The sequence below is a fragment of the Apodemus sylvaticus genome, chromosome 10 (assembly GCF_947179515.1).
Source record: "Apodemus sylvaticus chromosome 10, mApoSyl1.1, whole genome shotgun sequence".
NCBI classification, from domain to species: Eukaryota; Metazoa; Chordata; class Mammalia; order Rodentia; family Muridae; genus Apodemus; species Apodemus sylvaticus.
This window is the reverse complement of record NC_067481.1, coordinates 27,267,479-27,290,055: the sequence shown is the minus strand read 5'-3', so window position 1 is coordinate 27,290,055 and position 22,577 is coordinate 27,267,479. Positions and strand designations below refer to the sequence as shown.

At 53.9% G+C, this 22,577-nt stretch overlaps 3 protein-coding genes across 9 annotated transcripts; 2 read left to right on the top strand and 1 right to left on the bottom strand.

Moving 5' to 3' along the window:
- The first annotated feature begins 386 nt into the window (after positions 1–386).
- Phospho1 (phosphoethanolamine/phosphocholine phosphatase 1) lies at positions 387–7,788 on the top strand. Of its 2 annotated transcripts, XM_052194590.1 has the most exons (3): positions 387–586; positions 4,142–4,253; positions 6,246–7,788. In XM_052194590.1, the coding sequence occupies exons 2-3, from the start codon at positions 4,209–4,211 to the stop codon at positions 7,002–7,004; spliced, it is 804 nt and encodes a 267-aa protein (XP_052050550.1). In that variant the 5' UTR covers positions 387–586; positions 4,142–4,208; the 3' UTR covers positions 7,005–7,788. The 2 variants fall into 2 exon arrangements, with proteins under 2 accessions (XP_052050550.1, XP_052050549.1); XM_052194589.1 differs by lacking the exon at positions 387–586 and having other exon boundaries at positions 4,155–4,253; positions 6,128–7,788.
- Positions 7,789–8,028: 240 nt separating this feature from the next.
- Abi3 (ABI family member 3) lies at positions 8,029–17,882 on the bottom strand. 2 transcript variants are annotated; one of them, XM_052194587.1, is made up of 8 exons: positions 17,661–17,882; positions 12,459–12,626; positions 11,179–11,355; positions 9,905–9,990; positions 9,599–9,694; positions 9,206–9,402; positions 8,768–8,893; positions 8,029–8,465 (listed from the first exon to the last, which is right to left on the bottom strand). In XM_052194587.1, exons 1-8 carry the CDS (start codon positions 17,784–17,786, stop codon positions 8,302–8,304), a joined length of 1,140 nt encoding a protein of 379 aa, XP_052050547.1. In that variant the 5' UTR covers positions 17,787–17,882; the 3' UTR covers positions 8,029–8,301. The 2 variants fall into 2 exon arrangements, with proteins under 2 accessions (XP_052050547.1, XP_052050548.1); XM_052194588.1 differs by lacking the exon at positions 17,661–17,882 and adding an exon at positions 13,868–14,388.
- Gngt2 (G protein subunit gamma transducin 2) lies at positions 17,857–21,535 on the top strand. 5 transcript variants are annotated; one of them, XM_052194595.1, is made up of 4 exons: positions 17,857–17,922; positions 19,465–19,548; positions 20,853–20,942; positions 21,284–21,535. In XM_052194595.1, the coding sequence occupies exons 3-4, from the start codon at positions 20,859–20,861 to the stop codon at positions 21,407–21,409; spliced, it is 210 nt and encodes a 69-aa protein (XP_052050555.1). In that variant the 5' UTR covers positions 17,857–17,922; positions 19,465–19,548; positions 20,853–20,858; the 3' UTR covers positions 21,410–21,535. The 5 variants fall into 5 exon arrangements, with proteins under 5 accessions (XP_052050555.1, XP_052050554.1, XP_052050552.1 ...); XM_052194594.1 differs by lacking the exon at positions 17,857–17,922 and adding an exon at positions 17,958–18,066; XM_052194592.1 differs by lacking the exon at positions 17,857–17,922 and adding an exon at positions 18,310–18,434.
- The last annotated feature ends 1,042 nt before the right edge of the window (positions 21,536–22,577 follow it).

Genomic DNA, 22,577 nt, shown 5'->3' with positions numbered 1-22,577 from the left:
GCACCGACCTCGGCGCACGTGGAGGGAGTGCTGCTTGGCAGGCCTGTCACCCGGCTGTCCCGCGGAGCTCCGCGACAAGGACTGCCGGGCGGTGGAGGGACTGCCGGCAGATTGCTCGCGCCGAGCCCAGCGGGTGGCGGGCAGTGTGACACTGACTCACGCACGTGCCCACGCGCACGCAGAGGGTGCCCCGCACCCACGCTCCTCGGACGGGACGCGCCACGCTCCACCCGTCCCACCCGCCCAGTCTCACGGCCGCTCGCGCGGCCTCCGGGACAGCCCGGAGGCGTGGCTCGCGGGCAGCCCGCCCCTTTGATGTGCGCCGGCGCCGCGGTGATTGGCTGAGCGCTTGTGACGTGCGGGGACTGCGGTGGGCCCGGGTGCTGCGGCTGCCGCAGCGCCCGCCGCGGCTCGGGCTCGGGCTCCCCGGCATTTAAAGGGGACGCGGCGGCGGCCCCGGGGATGGGGGGCAGGTGGAAGGGACGGAGCAGAAGCACATCATCCACAGTCCCTCGGGGCTGGAGGGACTCGTGAGCCGGAGCTCAGAAATCCGGGGGTGGATAAGACCGCGTCCCCCCCAATTCCCGTAAGCACCCCTTGCTCCATCCCTGTCCTCAAATCCCTTAACTAGCCCCCTTCCCACTACTTCCACTCCAAACTCAGCTGGGACAGACAGCGCGACCGCTGCTGCTCCGCATGAGTCCTGGACTCCGGGAGGACTGCGTTCTAAATGTTGGGGTGGGGGCTGTGTGTAGTTTGAGGGTGTTTCATGTGCTTGGTGGTGGGGTAATCCCTGGGGCAGAGAACTGAACCCCCTTCTTTCCCAGGTTCATGGTGCCCAGTGTCCCTTCATCTCCGGGGACTGTCATAGCTCCCCGCCACCCACAAGTCCTTCCTTCTCCCCGAGCTGCGCACCCCCCGCCCGCATTAGAGCGAAGCGCCCGCCAGCTGGGGGTGTGCCAGAGTGCCTGCTTTCCAGTCACCTCTAAAAATATCTCTCTTGCTACCCCACCGGCAGCTGCCATCTCCCTGTCTCTACCCAGTAAGAATCACCTCTGCTTGTCCACCCTAGGCAGGGAACCCCGGAGGTGACGCCTAGTCCCAGATTCCCCACTGGCACAGACTCCTTAGCTAGCTAGGACAGGGAACATTACAGAGCCTCCGAAGCAACCGGGAGTTCAGCTAGTTTTTCCAAGAGGCAGTAGAGACCCCTGCGTTTTAATCCTATTTCTGATGCTGTGTGATGCCCATGATGAATGTAAACTGGACCTCTCTGCACACCACTCCGTTCCCCATTATGGGTTAACGAACAAGAAAGAAGTTTGTGAAGTTTCAAGTGTTAGGGGCAGGAATCCTAGATTAATTATCAGATCTAATTTCTAGTGATGGGAATACTTATTGTTGGAGTAGAGAGGGCTTGACAGTTTAAGTCCTCACCCCCATTCTCAGCTTGCATGTTTCTTGTGGAAAACTCCTCAAACTTTCCTATTGGCTCTTCCCTCTCCCCCATTAGAATTTCAAGCTTAGAGCTTAAAAGTTAGTGCACACACACACACACACACACACACACACACATACACACTCCTACTCCACCTTCCCACAGAGCTAACCTAAAAGTATTTGTATCAAAGGAGCAGGCAGGGGCTGTCATAAGGACTCAGGGCCACAAACACTGATCTTAGGTGGGACTAGAAAGGGACTTCTCTCAGCCTCCTGAATGCTCTAGCATGTTGAAGAAACTCAAAGGTCCTGTCCTGTTCTCCACAGGGGATGCTGGTGATCACACAGAATTTTTTGTTGCTTTGCTTTTCTAGACAGGGTTTCTCTGTGTAGCTCTGGCTGTCCTGGAACTCACTCTGTAGACCAGGCTGACCTCGAACTCAGTTCCACCTGCCTCTGCCTCTACTGGGATTAAAGACAATGCTCTGCACTGCCCTGGACTTTATCGCTTAGTACTTGTCAGAAATGAGTGATGTTTGGGATTTTTTTTTTTATGGTGGTTGTTTTGAAACAGGAATTTTTGTATAGTTCAGGCTGGCCTCAAACTCAGATTCTCTTCTGCACTCTCCACCCCCCACCCCCATTCCCCCCCACCCCGAATCACCAGGCAGCTGCCACTGGCCTTTTCAAATGCTATGAAGCCAGAAAATAACTAGGGATGAATGGGGCAAGGACAAGGTGTCTGTGGGCTACCTCAGTTTCTGGGAAGAAACCCAGGATGCCCGGTTTTCTTCTCTGCAGAGGAAAAAGAAGAGATTACCAGAGTGGTGGCACTGGACTTTAATCCCAGCATTTAGGAGGCAAAGGCAGGAGGATCTAAGTTCAAAGCCAGCCTGGATTAGTCTCACTAGTATTAGGTGAGAGCATAATTGTGCCTACTTCTGTAAGCCAGGAGAAGCTGGCAGCATCGGGACTGGTAAAATTCTTTCAAAGGAAGACAGACAAGTAGTCAACCCCCCTCCGAAGAGATGAAAATCGATCTTATCCAGAGTATTTATTACATGCCTGGAATCTATGAACTCAGGAGGCTGTCCAGGTTGGGTGACCCTGTCTCAAAATTAAAAAGAAATACTGGGTTAAGGGCATGCTGTATGTATTACAATATGCTGTAGCCCTGGGGCCGGTCCTGACTGTGGAACGGGGTGGGGGTGGGGGTGAGGGAGTGAAGCAGGAAGAATAGAGAAAGTTGGTCTGTGTGGGTGCTGGTGACGCATTTGTATCTTTGTATCTGTCCCTTGCTTCCCTCCCTGCCTGACACTTAATCCCTCTCTTTGAGATTGCTTTTATGATGGGCGTGGCACCTGATCTCTCTTGGGACAAAGGTTATATCAGCCGGGATTCCAACAGTGACAGTTTCCCCAATATCCCTTGCATGTGGTTCCCTCATCTACCATCCCTGCCCCCTTCTCTCTCACACAATGTTGGATTTCCCAGAGCACTGCTAAGTTACTAGCTATAAGTTCTTTGGGGGTGGGGGACTCTAAAAGCTACTTCCTATCTATTGAAAACCTTTGCTGTGAGAAAGCGGAAGGGTGGCCAGGGATATATCTCCATAAAGAGGGTTCTGGGAGCCTGTGTCCTCTTGATCCTTCCCTAGTCTACTCTGGAGGCAGTAGCTTCTGCTGCCTTGGGACAGTCAGGGAGTGTCACCTTGAGAGTCAAGAGTTTACCGTGTGCCACCCATTGCTACCACTAGAGGGCAGCAGCCAGCTAGATTTTTTTTTTTTTTTCCTCTGCTCCGGTATCTTTCCAATACCAAGCTGTATCTTTCCAAATCTAAGGGGCTGGCCTTTCTGCTCTCTTGGCCTAGGGGTGGAGGGGTGGGGGAGTAGAGAGTCACCAAACGCTGTAGATGGTATCTGTATAGATGCTCTAATGAAGACCCCAACCAAAAGATCACCACCCAGTCACTGTAACTCCCGTAGAGATTTCAGCTTGCCCTGTTGGTGAGATCCCTGAACAAATTAGTGCGAGAGGTAAGCCGTGTATCTCCTGGAGGGCCCAGGGCTCAGCCTTTAGACAGCAGTGAAGTGTTTATGAACCAGCTGAAGCAATACAGCCTGTAGGAAGTGAGTGAACTGCTCTGTTCTCTGGCTTCATGGGTTTGATGAACCATGCATGAGATCAGGAATAAAGGTGACTGGTAAACGGAGATGCACCCTACGACCCGTGTGTGGGCGATAGGTCACGCCAGACCAGCCTCTGAGATCTGGTTTTGAAAAATCTCAGCCACTTTGAGTGAATCCCGTACTTAGTCTGTCTACAGCTCCAACGGTGTTCTCTGTAAACCCTCCAGTAAGTCAGGGAGCTGGCCAAGGGCACTGTAAGCAGGGAGCATGGTCTCAGTGTGCATGCGAGAGTTTACTTTTGCTGAGAAACCCAGGAGAGGCTTCTGGGCTTTAATGAAAGAGATAGTCTGATAAGATCAGTATCCAAAGGGAAGCCAGTGGACAGGCACTTTGTTTTAGAGACAGGGTCTCTCTACGTATACGGGCTGTCCTAGAATGCACTATGTAGACCATGCTGGCCTCAAACTCATAGAGATCCACTTGCCTCTGCCTCTCAAGTGCTGGGACTAAAGGCTCATGCTATCACCCAAATGAACAGGTATGGATTTTCTGTGGGTTTCCCTCCCTCCCAGGAGCTCTGGATGACAGCCGGAGACCAACAAAGTTTCTAAAGGTGGTGGTCAAGATAATATACTGACAATGAGCGGGTGTTTTCCAGTTGTTGGACTTCGATGCCTATCTAGGGTAAGTGGAGCCCTTCAGGATGAGGCCTCAAGCCCCTACTCTTCTACCCTGGGATAGGAGGAACCCTCTCCAGCCCCTTTCAGATTTGCCCTCTCCACTGGAGCTCTGTGAATCCCTGCAAACATCTCTGCTGTGGATCCTGGTGTCTCTTCATATAACAGGGATGCCGAGTCAGAGATTCCACAGGCTGGTGCTAAGTCCCCCAGAGTGACTCCTGGAGGGATAAAGTAGAAAAGACAGTTGTCTCAGGGAGCCAGGGAGCCAGGTTCCAATACCAACTCTGACAGGAGGTGTGCCAGGCCGCCAGCACCCGAGAAGTAATAAGGGTGGGTGAGGGCTTGGGAGGTCACTTGGTTGGTAGAGCTCTGTTAATGCCAGCCCTGGGAAGGTGAACCAGGAGTCTCAGGAGTTCAAGTTCATCCTGATCTACAAAGCAAGCTCAAGGGCAGCCTGAGCTAGAGGGGACCCATTCTTTAGAAAGACAGAAGTGAGTGTGGGTGTGTGGCAAGAAACCCGGTTCTGTGTGGATATGTACTGCATTGGGTTGGAAGTGCATGCCCGGAGGCAAAAAAAAAAAAAAAAAAAAAAGGCAAGCTGTATGATGGCTATTCTAGGATTTATAGGATCTGTCTCTCTGCCTCTCTACTATAGCTGCTGGTAAAAAAAAAAAAAAAATGGTGGGGGCATGCAGATGGCGGCACCCTGCTGTGCCCGTGTGCTTTTCCTTGTGTCCCAATACTCCCATAATACTCCCATATCTCCCGCCCTGTTCCCCCTTTGCCAACTTCTCCCACCCCCTCCCAGACAGGGTTTCTCTGTGTAGCCCTGGCTGTCCTGGAACTCACTCTGTAGACCAGGTTGGCCTGGAACTCAGAAATCCGCCTGCCTCTGCCTCCCAGAGTGCTGTGATTACAGGCGTGCGCCACCACCGCCGGCATTGCCAACTTCTTAAAAGATGACTCCGGCCCAAACTCACTACCTAGAGCTCCCACTATATTCCAATAGTCTACTCCACCCTCCCTGCCTGACCTCATCCCAGACATCCCCTCCCTGACACCCCCTCAGGTAGCTGCCCACCCCCACCCCGCCTCCCTCTGCCTCTGTAGCCACTGCCGCTCTCTTTCCCCTCCCCTACCTGTCTCCCAGGTATGCCGCGGCCTGGTGAGGGGGGCTCCCACCTCCTTAAGCCCCATTGCTTCTCCTGCTGCCTGCATGCTTCGGACTCTGGCAGAAACCCCACCTGCTGGCGCCTGCTTCCCGGGGAATTGGCAAGTGATTAGCATGGGCAGCAGCACAGGCGCCCAGCAGCTCCCCAAGAGCCTCCCTGGGTCTTGTGTGGTCTGCATGCCTACCTGGTAATTGCAAGGGCTAAAACCTAGTTCTCTGGCCAGGCCCGCCAAGGCTCAAGAACTTGGATTTCCAGGCCTGGCACTTATTGACAACCGGGCCTAGGAAAGACCTGACACTCATTGCCCACCTTGCCTTGGTGATGCCAATGGCTTTTCCTGGAGCCCGGCTCCTCCATTAATCCTTGATCCCACAGGGATCACAGGGAAGAGGAGGCTGGGCCCCTGGGTACAGGAATCTTCTCTCCACTCTGCTGTGCTAGAGCAGAGGGTGTGGGTTTGTCTCCTGTTGTCTATCTACATCACCACCAGAAGCCTCCAACCCAGCTGAGTCCCGAGGCGTGATCCTTAACAAGTCATCCCTTCTCCTAAGGGATCCTATGAGAGCAGCAGCCTTTGGCTTCAAGACTAGTATGGCCCCCTTGCGTCGACCTCAGCATGATTAACTGAGAGACAGGAAAGGGACGGCGGGGTGCGGGCAACACACTGGTGCCATCTCCCGGTTAACCAGCCTTGGGTCCTCCTCAGGTCTTGGATGTGCCAGCGATCCTGGCTGTGGCCCGCTAATCAGCCTCTCCCTGGCCGGCTCCCGCCGCGCCGCCTCTCGCTTGCCCCCTCCTCCTGCTCCTCTTCCCCCTGCTCCCAGGACGGCAGGATGGCTGCGCCGGGCGCGCCTCGCTTCCTCCTGACATTCGACTTCGATGAGACCATCGTGGACGAGAACAGCGACGATTCGATCGTGCGTGCCGCGCCAGGCCAGCAACTGCCCGAGAGCCTGCGTGCCACCTATCGCGAGGGCTACTACAATGAGTACATGCAACGCGTCTTCAAGTACCTGGGTGAGCAGGGCGTGCGGCCCCGGGACCTGCGCGCTGTCTACGAGACCATCCCCCTGTCGCCGGGCATGGGCGATTTGTTGCAGTTCATAGCCAAACAGGGCTCCTGCTTCGAGGTTATTCTCATTTCGGATGCCAACACCTTCGGTGTGGAGAGTGCCCTGCGTGCCGCTGGCCACCACAGTTTATTCCGCCGCATCCTCAGCAACCCGTCGGGGCCCGACGCGCGGGGACTGCTGACGCTGCGGCCCTTCCACACGCACAGCTGCTCGCGCTGCCCCGCCAACATGTGCAAGCACAAGGTGCTCAGTGAATACCTGCGTGAGCGGGCCCGCGACGGCGTGCACTTCGAGCGCCTCTTCTACGTGGGTGATGGTGCAAATGACTTCTGCCCCATGGGGCTGCTGGCGGGCGGGGACGTGGCCTTCCCGCGCCGCGGCTACCCCATGCACCGCCTCATCCAAGAGGCACAGAAGGCTGAGCCCAGCTCCTTCCGCGCCCACGTGGTGCCCTGGGAAACAGCCGCTGACGTGCGCCAACATCTGCAACAGGTGCTGAAGACGTGTTGAAGACCGTGGCCTGCAAGGGGTGCCCGGGACACCCGGCGGAGGAGGGGCGGGGCCGGGAATTGGTTAGGACCACCTAGTTCTCCTACCCTCCTCTTTCCTTTCGCTTTGCTACGCTCCTGCGGGTATATCAGGAATTCGGTCCGCTTGTGGGCTGGGAGCAGGGGTTCAGAGCCGTCTGCTATCTATGCAGTTAACACAGCTCGGCTGCCTTCCCTCCAGGGAGGCGAGCACCCCTTAGAAGGCAGGCAGTGCCCCTCGAACTGAGAGGAACGGGTTCCTGGGAGTTGGGAGAAGGAACTCCCACTTAACTGCTGCACCGGCTGTGAAACCTCCCCTGCCCAGTCTTTGAAACGGACTCAGGATCCCCCAATCCGCATGCCAGCACCAGATTCCTCGCGGCAGACCCGTGATGCTCTCAGAAAGACAGCTCTAGGTCTTGATCTTGCTTCAGCCAACTGCAACCCTACACTACTGCTGCGCTGGCTGCGCCTCGCTTCCTTCCCACATCCTCTCCCATACCCCACCCCACCCCCACCCCCAAGGAAGAAAAAGCCAGAAGGAACAACCGCCTCCTGCTGGTGGAACGAGGTAGAACAGACCACTGACCTCGGAGAGTGTGACAAATCCTCGCACTCCAGCGAGAGACCAGGGACTTCACCAAAGTCGTACCCCGCATCCCCCTTCGCCCTTACGGAACAGAAAGCCATGTTTTTAAGCAGAGCCAGGGAAACCCAAGCCCCTCCCCTCTCTGGAGTTTCAGACCAATAAAGGAGGTGAAGGGGGACAGAGGGGCTCATTCTCTTGTGCCACAGGTGAGGGCGGGGTGGGGGGGAGAAGGATGAAAGAGGTGCTCTTAGGGAGCACCATTTAAATAGTGGGAGCGCGAATGGCGGTAACGCCAGGGGCGTAGTGGGGACAGTAAGAAGGACTGAGATGGAGAGTCCTTCTGGGACAGTCTGCAGGGCTCCATGTTCCCTCTCCATCGCTCCCTGCCTGGCCCTCTAGCCCTCTGGGGCAACTACCAGAAGGTCAACAGTTTTATTCAAAGCTGGCCGTCTTCTGTGCATGAGCGAAGGGTCTAAGTTTAGCTTTTTGTTTTGTTTTGTTTCTGCCATCTGTGGCAATCCCCCCCCCCGGGGTAATCCCCCTCTCTAGCCCCCCTTCCCACTGCCGTGCGGAGCAGGGACTGAACACAGTTCACAGTCCCGAGAGGTAGACAGGTCCTCAGTCCAGCTTCGGCTGTGGGAGCTGGCATCTTGCGGCTTGAGAGGCCCACTGAGGGGACAGATCCGGGCTGTCAGCAGCTGGGCTCCACATAGTTCCCTGGGAAGAATCCAGTGCCCTCCGAGCTGACACCCTCACACCAACCATCCGAGTAGCGGCGGGTGACACAGATGACGGTGCCTTCAGAGAAGGAGAGCTCATTGTCCTTCTGCCGGGTGTATGGGTACAGTGTCACCACTGTGGGGCAGGAAGAGAACCTTGTGAGGTGCCCTCTGTCTCACACACACACACACACACACACACACACACACACAATGAAGCTAGGCAGTCGGGGGAGCTTCAGAACAGTCCGCTACTATTCAATAGCCGAGCAGATGCTCATTCCTAGCAGGGTTCAGAACTCAGCTCATCAGAAAGGAAGGGGAGGGAGAAACAAAATTGGGTGGCACCTTGTCAGGGAGAGCAGAGGCCAGAGCAACAGAAGCCAAAAACCTGACAATGGATGCTGCTGCCTTTCAGTCCCAGGAGTGCAAAGGTACCTTTCTCCAAGTAGGTAGCAGGGACCCAGCTGGGCTCATCTGGTCCAAAACCTGGTGGGGGCGGAGGCAGCAGCCCCAGTGCAGCCTCCTCTAGAGCTGGGGGAGGAGGCAGGGGCAGCTCTGCTTCTGGGAAGGAAGACAAAAATGGTCCTTGTAAAGGTACGTGAGCCACCCAGACAGCATCCTTAAGATCTAACCAGCTCCTGTCATCACCCAGAACGCCTCTAACCCACTGCCGGTGCTTAGCCAGACAGCGCAGGGGAGACAGATCCTACTGGACAACCCCTAGGCTGGTCCTGTAAAGTGAGAAACCTCACATAAAAAGGGGACGGCCTGGTGTAAAATAGCCTTCGTTCACTGCTTCCCTGGGGTTCCTGAGGAACACAGGGCTGGAGGAGAGACTCAAGGTGAATATTGATAAGATGGGACACATCTTACCCGGAGGAAGCTGGGACACCTCCGGCAGAGGGGACAGCAAGAAGACCTCAGGAGACAATGGCGGAGGAGGTGGGGTTGCAGACGCTACCGGTGGAGGAGGAGGCGGGGTTGCTGGTGCTGCCGGTGGAGGCGGCGGCGGGGTTGCAGGCGCTACCTGTCCCTTGGACTGGGGAATCCCGCTGGCACCTTCCGCACTCCTAAAAGACCAGACCACATGCTCATGAGGGACGCCGCCTAGCCCAGCGTCCCGGAGTGTCCCCACCTCTGCTAGCACAATCCGTCCTAAAAGTATTTCCCCCAACCAGTGGTCCTTAGTTTTCTCAACCAGAAGTCTGGAGGCTGTTCTCAAAAATCCACCTGCTGTCTACCCACCCACTAGACTCAAGCGCTCACCCTGCCGAGGCCAAGGAAGAGGCAGAGGAGGCAGCGGAGAGTCTGCCGTCAGGCACGGCGGGGAGCTGCACCGGCTCAGGGATCCGGGGTGGTCTCCTGGAGGGGGGCGGTGGAGTAGCATGAGGAGGGAGGGGGTCTCTGCTGAGCAGGGCTTAGGGTTGAGGAAGGGCGACTAGCGCAGGGAGACGCTGGGCGCCAGGCGCAGCAGCATCAAGGCGCCAGGTGCTGTGGGTGAGGGGTGGGGGAAGCAGCTGAGAACCACGAATGGCTGGGCAGGGCCGGTTGGCGTGGCCCTTGAGGCCTCACCCCAGCGTGGCGGAGGCAGGGGTAGCAGGCGCCTTTATGCTCTTGCGAGACAGGGTCCCGGTCCGTGACAGCTGCGTGCTCAAGTCCTGAAGGGAGAAGGATAGGGTTGACATCTGGGACAAGGGGAGTCATTCTTACCCACATCCTTGAGAGAGGAAATGGGGGGAGGGGAGGGTGAGAACTGGGAGGGCTAGCCAGACTCAGCAAGTTCCTACTTCCACTTTGCAGCCCTCCTCCCTCTCTACCCCTGCCGCCACCCCTAAAGCTGGTCCCCCCAGAGCCATCCCACAGAAAGAAACCCGCAGCACAGACGCGTCTGAGGGCCACTTCCTCTGCATAGCCACAGTGACTAAGTTGGCCTTTGCACCCTCACACTATCTCAAATTCCCAGGGATCTGGGTGGCTTGGCGGTCCTTAGTTCTGATTCCGCTTACACTCTGGCCTGAGTTGAGGAGTGTCTCAGGATCTCATTGTTTCCATAATCCTATGGAAGTGACCTTTCCAAATTCCAGGCAGGGGATGGCAAAAACCCAAGTCACTTAGGAGAGTGTCAGTGATTAGGGTGCAATCCCAAAGGCAAGAGACACCTCTGAAACTGTAACTTCCCTCATCATGAGCACCGGGGGTTTCATGTTCTCTGTCACTCTGCCCCACTAGAGACAAGACAGGGGAAATTACAGAATAAAGGATAAGTTGGAGGCTGGGCACATAGCTCTGGGTGGAGCTTCTGCTGAGTTTATGGAAGGCCTGGGTTCCATCCACTGCACCATCAAAAGAAAAACACAGATAAGAAGGCTGGACAGGAAAAGGAAATGTATAGAGAGACCTGGGAACCGACGGAAAGAGTTATTTTCTGGGGTCTGGCATACGACTAAGGGGTTAAGACCCGGGAAAGCTTCTAATCTAATCTGACATGAGGCAGTGGGGGACGAACTGTGATTAGGTCCCCTCCACCACTCTGCCTTCTGTGCTGCCTCCTGTCCCTACCACCAGCATTCTGGAGTGACTTCTTAGAGCAATGACCTCAAACCCCCAGACAGAGGAAGTTGCTGTTCTCACGTGGCTGAGGAGTGGCTTTTATGCCCTGATACCCTCCCCCCTCTTCCCCTACACACACACACACACACACACACACACACACACACACACACACACACACACCATTGGGGGGTGTGGGGGCAGGGACAGCTCCTGATCTTCCAGGAGCAGTGTCTGCGTAGAGGGTAGTTAAGGACCTTGGGAGAGTGAAGTTTAGGCCGTGCATTTTCCCTTACCTTGATTCCATGACCAATGTCATCCAAGCAGGCAAAGTTGAGGGGTTTTCTGTGGTACGGGGTGAGGGGAGGCAGGCTCTCAGGAGGGATGACCTTCTGGCTAGGGGGCAGCCGCACAACAGTGGCTAAAGTACCAATCTCCCTTCTGGCGACTTTCTCCATATGCATGTTTACCATCTGCAGGACAAGGTTGGGGAGGTGGGAGGAGGCCCTGAAAAACAGCCTACACAGCACCATTCCTTTCAAGAGAGGGAGAACGCTGACACTCCAGAGGCAGAGGCAGGTAGGTAGTAGATCTCTGTGAGTTTGAAGCCAACCTGGTCTAGGTGATGAGTTCTAGGCTAGCCAGGACTACATAACAGAACCTGTCTCAAAGCAGGGGAGGAGGAAAGAATGGGGACCATGGGAGGCAGGGACACCCAGAGAGAGTCCCAAGGCCATGCAGCAATTGGAGAAAGAGCAGCAGGAGAGGACGGAGCCACTTTGGAGCGACATCTGGGTAGAGGAGAATGAGGGTTATTATTAGCTATGCAGGAACCAGAAGAAAAGGGAGGGAAAAAAAATCCCTGGGGTTGCTGGGAAGCAACTGAAGGGCAGGGCAGGCTTTGGTGCAGAAGGGCATACTGTGAAGGGGGCAGAGAACTGTAACTAAATCAGCTCTCCCCTTTAGGGGACTAGTATGTGAATTAGCTTCCTCTTGGAATGTTCCCTCAGGCCTTGGGGGTGGTGGTGGTGCGACCTCGGGTCTTCAGGAAGAAGAGGAAAACACACCCTATACACTGACCCCCCTTGGGGACATAATGGTCAGACCAAAAGTGTAACTCTCATATGCCTTGTGGGGGTCAAGGATCCAGGAAGGAAGGCTGAGAGTATTTATGAACCAAGGGTAGGGATTCTGTATGGTGTTGGCAGGGACTCCTGTGGGGCTGAAGATGGGCTTGCCTGGCCTGAGTGGGCGACATTTATTAATCATTGAATGTATTCCAATGAAGACAGGGTGGCCTTTGGTCCCTCCTGCTCTCTGCAGGTATTATGAACAGCAAACAAAGCTTTTAGACATCCAGAATAACTGAGAGAGAGAGAGAGAGAGAGAGAGAGAGAGAGAGAGAGAGAGAGAACTTTATAGCTAATGGAGTAGGAAGAACTCCACTAAGACACAGCCATGATAGAAGTCTCCAAAGTTCAGAATGTGCCAGCCTTCTGCAGTAGAGTTGACATGGAGAAAGGCAGAGGCTCTGAGTGGGATGGAGGGGAGATGGGTGCCTTCCCCACATCCTTACCTGGCCCAGTGTGCTCATCTTGGCTTCCACCTGCCGCAGGGCAGCACCCTGTAGATCCAGCATTCGAAGAGTATGCCCGGCCAGGTTACCCACTTGGTAGGCCACGCTGGCCAGGGCCTGGGTGGTGAAAGCCATTGTCTCTTCCAGCGCCTTCCGCTTGTCTGTGGCCTGAAATACACACAGCCTTGGCACAAGGCCGGCACATTCCGCTGCCTCCTTGGCAGAGTCGGATGGAGTCTAAGGAAGTTGAACTTGGAGAGAGCTGGGGTCCTTAGATGCCTGAGGTAGTTTCCGGAAGGATGGTGTTATACTGAGAGGGACATGGGAGGACAGAGCAAGGGACATTGGGAAAGCAAGCCTGCAGCCTGAGAGAACTGGCTGTGGGGGTCGGGGCAGGAATCCTGTCCTCCAGTAGGTGAGGTGAGGACAAAGTTGAGAGGACCCTAGTGCTTTCCTCATCAAGTGTCTCCTGGCAGGCTAGCTGGTGACAGGAAGGGGAAGGCAACGTTGGCTAGAGGAGATATCCTGCCACTTAACCAACCAGCCAATATCAGGCTCTTACCTATAAACCAAAGTCCCCAAACCAGGGGCAAGGCCAGGACTGAAGCCCCCTGCTGACCTTGCACTTCCTTAGCCCCCCCCCCACCTCAGGAAGGTGTGTGGGACCTGAGAGAAGATCACCATGTCCCAGAGCCAAGTGACTTTGTCCCCTCATTCCCTCTAACAGCTTTCTAACATACTTTGTTTCTTTTTCTCTTCTCTTCTCTTCTTCTTTTCTTCCCTCTCTCTCTCCCTCCTCCCTCTCCCTCTCCCTCTCTCTCTCTTTTTGGAACAGGGTTTCATGAAGTATAAGCCTCAAATTCTCTGTGTAACCAAGGCTGGCTGGCCTTGAACTCCTGACCCTCCTGCCTCCATTTCCTAAGTGCTAGGATTACAGGTATGTATCAGCACAGTTGGCTCTATATTATTATTGTTGTTGTTATTATTATTGTTGTTGTTATTATTACTACTATGTTTTTTGAGACAGGGTTTCTCTGTGTAGCCCTGGCTGTCCTGGAATTTATTGTGTAGACCAGGCTGGCCTTGAGCTCAGAGATCCGCCTCCTGAATCCTGGGATCACAGGTATGCGACGCTCCCCTCCCCTGTTCACAGGTGGCTTTAACATACCATCCTCCCCCTTCGGCACATCCCTGGCTTCTCTCCCGTCACACTAGCCACCGGCTTCTAATCCCTAGCAGGAGAGATTGTTCCTACCTCAGGGCCTTGGAGCTAACACTTCTTAGAGCTCTTCTCACTAGATGTCTCCACCTTCTCCACTCCCCTCAGCGCCCAGCTCACCTTTATGACGTGTCCCACCTGCCCTGTTCTTTCTTTTTCTTTGCACCCCTCCCCCATCCAAAATAAATACCATGAAAACAGAGAGCTGGTCCATTCTCTTCTGCCTCCGATGCTGACACACAGTCCCCAACACACAGAAGATATTAAGTAAATGTGCATTTGTTGGCTGATGGACAGGTCAAAGGGGGAAGCCAACATGAGCTGGATAGCTTCCTACTGCGTGCCTGACACTGGCCAGAGCCACACTGCCAGCCGGTGGGAAAGGGACCAGAGAGTGGCTGAAGACAAAAGAGGACTTTTTTTTCCGGTCCCAGACCAGACCTTCAGGGCTGGGTAAACCTTTTTGGGTCTCTTGCTTCACCAAGCAGCTTCCTCCTTCCCCTTCAATCATGAGCTGGCTGCACTGAAGCCTGTCCTTTTGGGCGGTGTGGGGAGGCAGAGGTGAGTCCCAGGCAAATTAGAAGGGGCAGTGTCCTGCCAGGCAAGGCTGCACACCCGCGGCCTCCTGGCTTGGAACTCTGTGTTCTCCGTGGGACCCATCACCGGTGCTGTCAGAGTTGTATTCTCCGGGAGATTCCTCTGGATGCCTCTCACGCAGTTTGAACTAGAACCTTCTGGAAAACCCACGCCCGTGGTCCTTCCCTTCCCTACTTTTCCCCATTCTGACAGCAGGAAAGCGATGTTCATTTGTGTGCCGATTTACATGTCATCTCCATATGCAATACATTTTACATCTCATCAGCACACGCCACCCAAAGCATTGGCTGGGCAAGGCTAGAGAGGACTGCAGGCTGTGCTCTAGGTCTTTGTTTCATAGGTAAAAAAACAGGCCCCCTCTGCCCACTACCCAACCCGGCACATGGACTTTGCAATCCAAACAAGAAAGGTGTCTGTTTGGGCCCGGCTCTGGGCTCTTAGATGTTTCTAACCTCCAGCTTTAATCTTGGCCCAAAGTCAGGTCTGGAGGGACAAGGGTCTGGGATCCTTTACCTAAGCTGCCATGCAAATGACCCTGTTTTTACACTCAGTCAACCCTGACTGAGAATCCTACACTGACTGTCTGCTTCCTGCATGGGCTTCTGACCCTTAATTGGGGAAAGACGGGACAAAGAACTTATTAAAGACATCACCCAAAAATTTTCCTCTGGGGCTGGAGAGATGGCTCAGCTGTTAAGAGCACTGACTGCTCTTCCAAAGGTCCTGAGCTCAAATTCCAGCAACTACATGGTGGCTCACAACTATTTGTAATGAGATCTGATGCCCTCTTCTGGTGTGTCTGAAGACAGCTACAATGTACTCACATATAATCAATCAATCAATCAATCAATCAATCTTTAAAAAATTTCCTCTGCAGACAGGCAGAGAGGGCTATTGATTGTATGGTCTAGGGACCAGGGCTGCACACAAAGGGATGCAGGGATTCCAGCCTGGGTCTCGGGGCTCCTGATACCCTGAATGTGTTTGCAAAGGCTGTCACCTGGATAGAATGGACTTCCTCACTGGCATGCCTTTTATCCTTCGGAAATGGTAATAGAAACAACAGCAGCTACATTTATTTATTCTGCCCTTAAAGGATGATGAGCCCTAGGCAAAAGCTTCAACACATTGTCCCAATTAATACTCGTAACCAGCTTGGAGAAGGTATAGAGTTTAAAAAGAACCTCGTCCCACTCCCAAACGGTGGCACAGGCCTGTCATTTCAGTCTTCTGGGGGCGATGGGGGGGTGAAGCAGACAGGACATAAATTTAAGGCCAGCCTGGGCTACAGAGTGCCAATATTGGAAGGAAGGAAGAGAAAAGAAAGAAAAAAGAAAGAAAGAAAGGGAGGGAGGGAGGGAGGATGGGAGGGAAGGAAGGAGGGAGAAAGGGAGAGGGAGAGAGAGAGAGACAGAGAGAAAGAGAGACAGAGAGAGAGAGAGCCCACGCAAAGAGAATCTCACCACACATTCCTAAGTTGACAGGTGGCAGACCTGGTGACAGCTCTGTGGCTTCAGATCCTGCGTGCACACCGATTGTACTCATGGGATTGCACTCAATAGCAGCACTTTGAGGTATGGGAAGACACCAATGCAATGGAAAGAGCTGTCTCCATCCCTGCCAGGGGAGGGGTGTGCCTGAGTGCTAGGTGGGCAGGACTGGTATATAAACCACATGCCAGATCATCTATCATCTCTCTCTTTCTCTCTCTCTCTCTCTCTCTCTCTCTCTCTCTCTCTCTCTCACACACACACACACACACACACACACCAGAATGACACTCAAGGTAGCACCATGGCCTAAAGGGTTAAGAACTGGGCCCAGGAGTCAGAATCCTGGCTGTTCTTTTATTTGGGATTTTGCTTTGCTATATTTGGTCTATTAGAGGCAATGTCTTGCTGTTTAATCCTGACTGGCTTGGACTTACTGTGTAGACGAGAAGACTGGTAGAACTTTCTAAGAGCCCCCTGCCGTAGCCTCCCAAGTACTGGGATTACAGGTATGGACCACTACAACCAGCTAGAGTTCCCAGTTCAAATCCTGTCTCAGTGACTACCCTGGCCTCTGGAAATACAGTCTAACCCTTTCCAAACCTCAGCTTTCTCACTGTGAAGTATGCATCGTACTCGCCAGGCAGGACTGGGGAAGGGACAGCTACAGGCTGTGGGAGGGTGCGGAGAGAGTTTGCCTATCATTGCATCTTTGCTCGGCCATTTCCCATAGGCCTTCGGTTCTTTCTTCTCCCCAGCCCTCTCCGGACAGGAGGATGCCCCAGCTGTTGTCTCACAGTCTGGCTGGGCGGAAGAGCTTGCAGACTTGGCCAGTCACTCTTAATGGAGCAGAGGAACCCAAGAACAAAGACTATATATAGATCAACTGTCCCAAGCCATACCCTGTATCAAACAGGTAGGATAGGGAGGAAGGGGCTCAGGGGAGAAGGCAGGCCGGCCATGCTTGGCTGTGCTGTACAGAGATGGATGACTTTGGACAAGTCACCTGTCCACACAGACACACACACACACACACACAAGCTGCTGTTTTCACATTCATAAAACAAGAATTCTAGTCTTTGTGTCACATGGTGGCTGTGAGGGATGGGCAGTCACGAAGTCCTCTCTGCCCCTCTTCCTTCCCCAGGCATCAATGTTATATGAACAAGATGACTCCAGGGTGGAGTGGGGCTTAGCTCAGCAGAAGAGCTCTTCCCAGACTGCCCTGGGCTCCCCTCCCAATGCCTTAAGAAACTGAAACAAAATGACTTGACGTAAATGATGGCCAGGTGAGGTGGCGGGAGCCTGGAATCCCAGCACTGAGGGAAGGCTGAGACAGGAGGACTGTTAATCTGAGGCCAGCCTGGGCTACAGTGAACTCAAGGCCAGCCTGAGTACAGTGAACCCCAGGGCAGCCTAGGCCAAACAGTGAGACCCTGTCTCAAAAAGCAACCATAATGTTCAGGTCTGAGGCTGTGCTACAGTGTCTCTCATTTCCCAGGAGCCAGACAGTGAGTCCCCTGCCTCTGCACCACACCCTGTTGCCTCCTCAGGGTCTGCTCTGTTCTCCCTCAAACATCAAGGAACAAAGCCCTTTCCCGTGTGTGGAGGAAGTTTTCTGACTCCCCTAGACCTGCTTGAAGACAGTAGCAGCACCTGAGAGAGGATGAGCTGGGGCGAGGTGTGCGGATCGATTATAGATCCGGCGATATTCACACATCCTCTATCCCTGAGGCTGTGGCCCGAGAACAAACTTAGGATGACGCGACGCTGAAGCCTGAAGATTGCTCAGTCAGGGCGGGAACAGATATGACCTGTCAAATGACCCTGCCAGAGGGCCTGGGCTGCAGGTCGTTGGGGACGCGGTGTATCCTGACCCGAGTCCTCTCCACTTACCTGCAAGTAGTTATCCTCACAGTAGTTGGCCACCCGTAGCAGGGCGCTGTGGTTGCCCCGCAGAGCCTCCCGGCCCGTGGGGATATCAAACTCCTGCAACTGCTGCAGCTGCTGTAGCTCCGCCATGGCTCGGTCTCGGTGGGGTTCCCTGGGGAGCCTACTGGGTTTTGAGCCTCACCCTGCCCCTGATTGGCCGCTCTGCCTTCCCTCCCTCTGCTTTTGGTTTCCTCTGCGTGAGAGACCCAAACCTGCCTGCAAAGGGGTAGGCATGCTCATTCCGGGACAAGAGGAAGTCAGACCCTGAGTCCTGGGCCTGGGCCTCTCTGTCCCCCGCTCAGAAGAAGGGGGAAGCCAGGGGCCTGTTGGGGGCTCGGCCTCCCAATCTCACCAGGCAAAGGAAGCCAAGGTCGGGGGCATCTGTGATTGCTCCCTGGTCCTGGAGAGGAAGCTAGTTGATGTGGGGGGATGGGAGAGTGGAGACAGGAGGAAGGGGCTGGCCTGCTATGGGGGTGGATTTTCCACTCATGGAAGAGCGGAGGAAAGTGCAGAGGGTGGGGGCTTCCTTGGGAAGCTCGGGATGAGTCACCACGGGATTGGGGAGAGGAGGGTGGATAGGATATGGAGATAAGTCATACTGGGGGGGTGGGGCCGGGCTGGCAGTACAGCGACAGTGGTAAACAGTTCACAGGCAGCAGCAAGAAGAATCAGGGTTAGACACCAGGAAGATACAGCTAGAGTTCCTGAATAACTGTGGACAAGCCTGTGAAGGGTCAGGTAGGAAGTCCTGTGACCAGTATTCGTGCCCTAATGAAGGTAGGAGAAGATGGAATCGACCAAATGACTAGTATGAGGACTCGGATCAGCGACAGGAAGGCCTTGGATGTGAGACAACACCGTTCCAGAGGGATGTGTGGGCTTGAGGCAGCACTAGGGGGGGGGAGGGCACAGAGAGCTGAGCGGGGCACGTGCATTAACCTGGAGTGGGAAAGGCCGATGGCTCTGCCCTATACTTGAATTCGAGGAGGTCCCAGATGTGAGTGGGATTTGATCCTGCGTCTGGGATGGCTTTACAGAGCCCCTCCCCCTCCCAGTCTGTCATCCTCCTGGCAGAAGAGGAACCTCACTAACCACACTGGTTCCTTAACATTTCCTCAAGAATGTCCCTTGCTATCGGACATATGTCAGCTGGAGCAGGAGCTCAGTTCTGCTAAATGTCATTGTGGTGTCAGGTGGTCCTGGGAGAGGCAAAGGGAAGGGGTGGGCTATAGGGAAGTGCTGGGGACAGAAGAGAAGGGAGTTCCACACTCCAGGGAGGACACGGAGGCCAAGAAGCAAAGAACATGGCGTTAGGGCGGCCATGGCCACCTGGATACTAACTGCTGAGCACTGGAACTGAGGGTATGTCCTCATGGAGAGAATGAAGAGCGAGTCTGAAGGCCCTTGAATAGTGACATTAGGGGACCCGGTAATAGAAAGCACAGGGGACCTCAGAATGGGGAAAGCTAGTTGGCATGGGGGAGGAGCAGGCTTGGAGCAGGCTTGGTGATGAAGACAGGCAAGCGGAACTGTAGGCTAGAGGGAAGCTGTGGGGCAGGGAAAAGGGGTGTGGTCACCAAAGGAGAGAGGCTGCTGATGCGCGCTCCGGGGACCCACAATGGAGGGGGCCTGTTTTAGAATGTTGGTGTCTGCTGTGGAGGAGTGAAGGGCGGGGAGGCTCAGCTAGGATCAGGACTTTCCATCCTGAGCTCATGATCAGCTTAGGCAGCAGAGATTTGGCTTTGCCAACCATCTGCTTTATCTGAAGATTTTTCAGCTGATGAGGCGCTAGGAAGTTCAAACACCATTGTGTCTGGGTCCCGGACCAGTGATCTGGAGAGAGCTCTGACAGGTAAGGAGGCTTTGGGGCACTGGGCTGGGATCTAGTCTTAGCATTACTAAGTTTAAGCACCAGGCTAGCTCTCTCCTGGTTACCTGGAGTTTTGATGGTAATAATGTTATTGTCAGAAATAATAATAAGAAATGTGCCCTGGTCGTGATGATGAGCCGGGCAATATGAATGTTTTCCTGCATTATTGTCTTTTTTATTTCGTATGTATGAATGTTTGGCTTGCATGCATATACTGTACCACATGTTTTCCTGGTTCTCGCAGAGGTCAGGAGAGGGCATTGAATCCCCTGGCACTGGGGGTTATAGATGGTTGTGAGCCACTAGGAGGATGCTGGGAATTGAATCCTCATCCTCTGCGAGAGCAGTAAGTGCTCTAAAAGCCATCTCTCCAGCAGCCCCAAACATTATTTCTTTAGTTTTCACAATAACAGTGGGATCAGGGATGCAGATCAATTGACAGAATGCTTGTCTGGTATCCTCAGCGTCCCGGGTTCCATTCCACAGTAGCACACAAATTAGGTATTGTGGTACTTGCCTGTCATTCTAGAACGAGGTGGAAGGATCAGGAGTTCAAAATCACCCTCAGCTACAGACAGAGTCTGAGGCCAGCCTGGGCTACATGAGACACTGTCTCAAAAAACAATGAGCCTGGTGGTGGTGGCGCACGCCTGTAATCCCAGCACTCTGGGAGGCAGAGGCAGGCAGATTTCTGAGTTCGAGGCCAGCCTGATCTACAGAATGAGTTCCAGGACAGCCAGGGCTATACAGAGAAACCCTGTCTCGGGAAAAAAAACAAAAACAAAAAAACAAACAATGCTACTGTTGTTCTACTCATTTGCTGATGGGGAAACTAAGACCCAAAGAGGCTGTGTGACTTGTCTAAGTCCACATAGAAGGAAGCGGCAGAGTTGGGGGTCACTGCTGGACTCTGGCTGACTCTGAGACTCCCAGTCTTAATACTGTCCCCTGTCATGACCTGGGGACAAAACATCCCCCTGAGTCATCACACACAGCAGTCGCTCTTCTTCCTCCCACATTTTCCAGCTCAACCTCTATTTCCCTTCTATTTCCTCTGTAAAGAGGTTCTTATTCAAGGGTGAAGATTGTGCCACCCTCAGGTGTCAGGACACTTCTAGTCTTTCTAAGCCTTTGTTCATGATAGAGCTTGGGGTGGAGGGATACATTGTGGAAATGTTAACCAGTGAGGGTCCTTGACTGGGGCCTGAGGCCGGGAAGAGTGTAGAATCACCAGGGAAAGTGCTCGTGGCTGTGGGATCCTGTCAGGACCCAGGTCTCCCCCCTAGGGCAGGATGGCCCAGGATCTCAGTGAGAAGGAGCTGCTGAGGATGGAGGTGGAGCAGCTGAAGAAGGAAGTGAAGAACCCACGTGACCCGGTGAGTCTGCAGTCCCTCTTCTTGGCTTCCGTATCTCTTTCTTGTTGGAAACTGAGAGGAGACACTAGGCACAGGATGTATCACTGGGCTGGCTGGGGTGGGATATAGAAGATAGTTGATGTCCACCTCGTGTTCCTGGGCACGGGGAAGACACTGAGAGCTGTGTCTCCAGGCTGGGCTGTCATGATCCCATCTGGGGTTCAGGGTTGGTCCAAGGGTCCTCTTTCTCTCACCTTCTTCCTCTTTGACCTCATCCCTACCCTGCCCACCTTCCTCCGATTGCCAAGTCATGGATTCTGAAAAACAAACAAGAGCTGTGACTGTGTTTTGTCAATTTACAGATTTCCAAGACAGGAAAGGAAATCAAGGATTATGTAGAGGCCCAAGCAGGGACTGACCCTCTTCTCAAAGGCATCCCAGAAGACAAGAATCCCTTCAAGGAGAAAGGCACTTGTGTGATAAGCTGACGGCCCACCCTCCTCCCCCTTCCCATCTCCGTGTCCCTCCTCAGCCATGACTAAGTGTACTGGGATACCCAGGGATCAATGTTTACTTCCTCTTAGACACAAATAAAGATGCTGAGAAAAAACCAACAGCCGCAGAGCGGATTCTCACTCCTGTTCTCCATCGTCTTCCTCCACCTGTCTGCTTTTGCCTATGATACAGCATGGGAGAGATACAGAAGGAAGTGTCAACCAGTGGGGGGCCTCCACTGGGGGAATGTGGCAGAGAAGAATGTAGAAATGAAGGCATGGAGAGAGTTGGACAGCTGAGCAGGTGGCACATGTCCTCTGGAAGTGCCTGCAACGCTCCAAGGCCCACGAAGAGGACAGTCCTAGCGAGTCCTCCTAGAATGGCCCCACACCCATCTTTTCTTCTCCAATTATATCTGAGTAGTTTGAGCTAGAGGCTGGAAGGAGGGCTGCCTGCCTCATGCCCAGTCCCGATAGCCTCTTCCTAGTTAGTCGGACCACAGTGGAGGGGTGGGACCTCAGTTGGTAATGTGCTTGCCTGGCATGCTGGAGACACAGGGTTCCAGTCCCAGCACCACATGGTATGGTAGCTCGCGCCTAAGGTGCCAGCACTAGAGAGTTAGAGACAGGAAGCTCAGAAGTACATAGGAAGTTTGATACCAACCCCAGCTATGTGAGACCCTGTTTCAATAAAATGAAACAAAGAAAGAAAACAAAAAACCGCTTTAGCTGATATGGCCTGAAGACATGAGGGAGGGAGGGGAGGAGAGAGAAACAGAGAGACAGAGATAGAGAGAGAGAGGAGAGAGAGAGAGATGTTGATATATTGAGTGTCTGTTATGCATAGGGCAGTATCGCCAGAAGCATGAGAAAGACTAGCTGGTTCTTATTGTCATGGAATTTGGTAGAGAAAACCTAAAAGAATTTGCAGTGAAGTCAGTAGAGGTCACAGTCTGGGAGAGTCAAGAGCGGTGGAGAGGCACACAACAGATGCGCTTCAGGGCAATGAACGAGGTCAAGGCAAACACCAGCCAAAGGGCACAGTGTAAGGAGGGTGAGGCACAGGGGGAGAGCCAGGTAAAGCCACGAACGATCTTTCTGTGACATCAATTATAAATTCTCTTCATGAGGGGCTGGAGCAAGAGCTCAGCGGCTAGGGGCG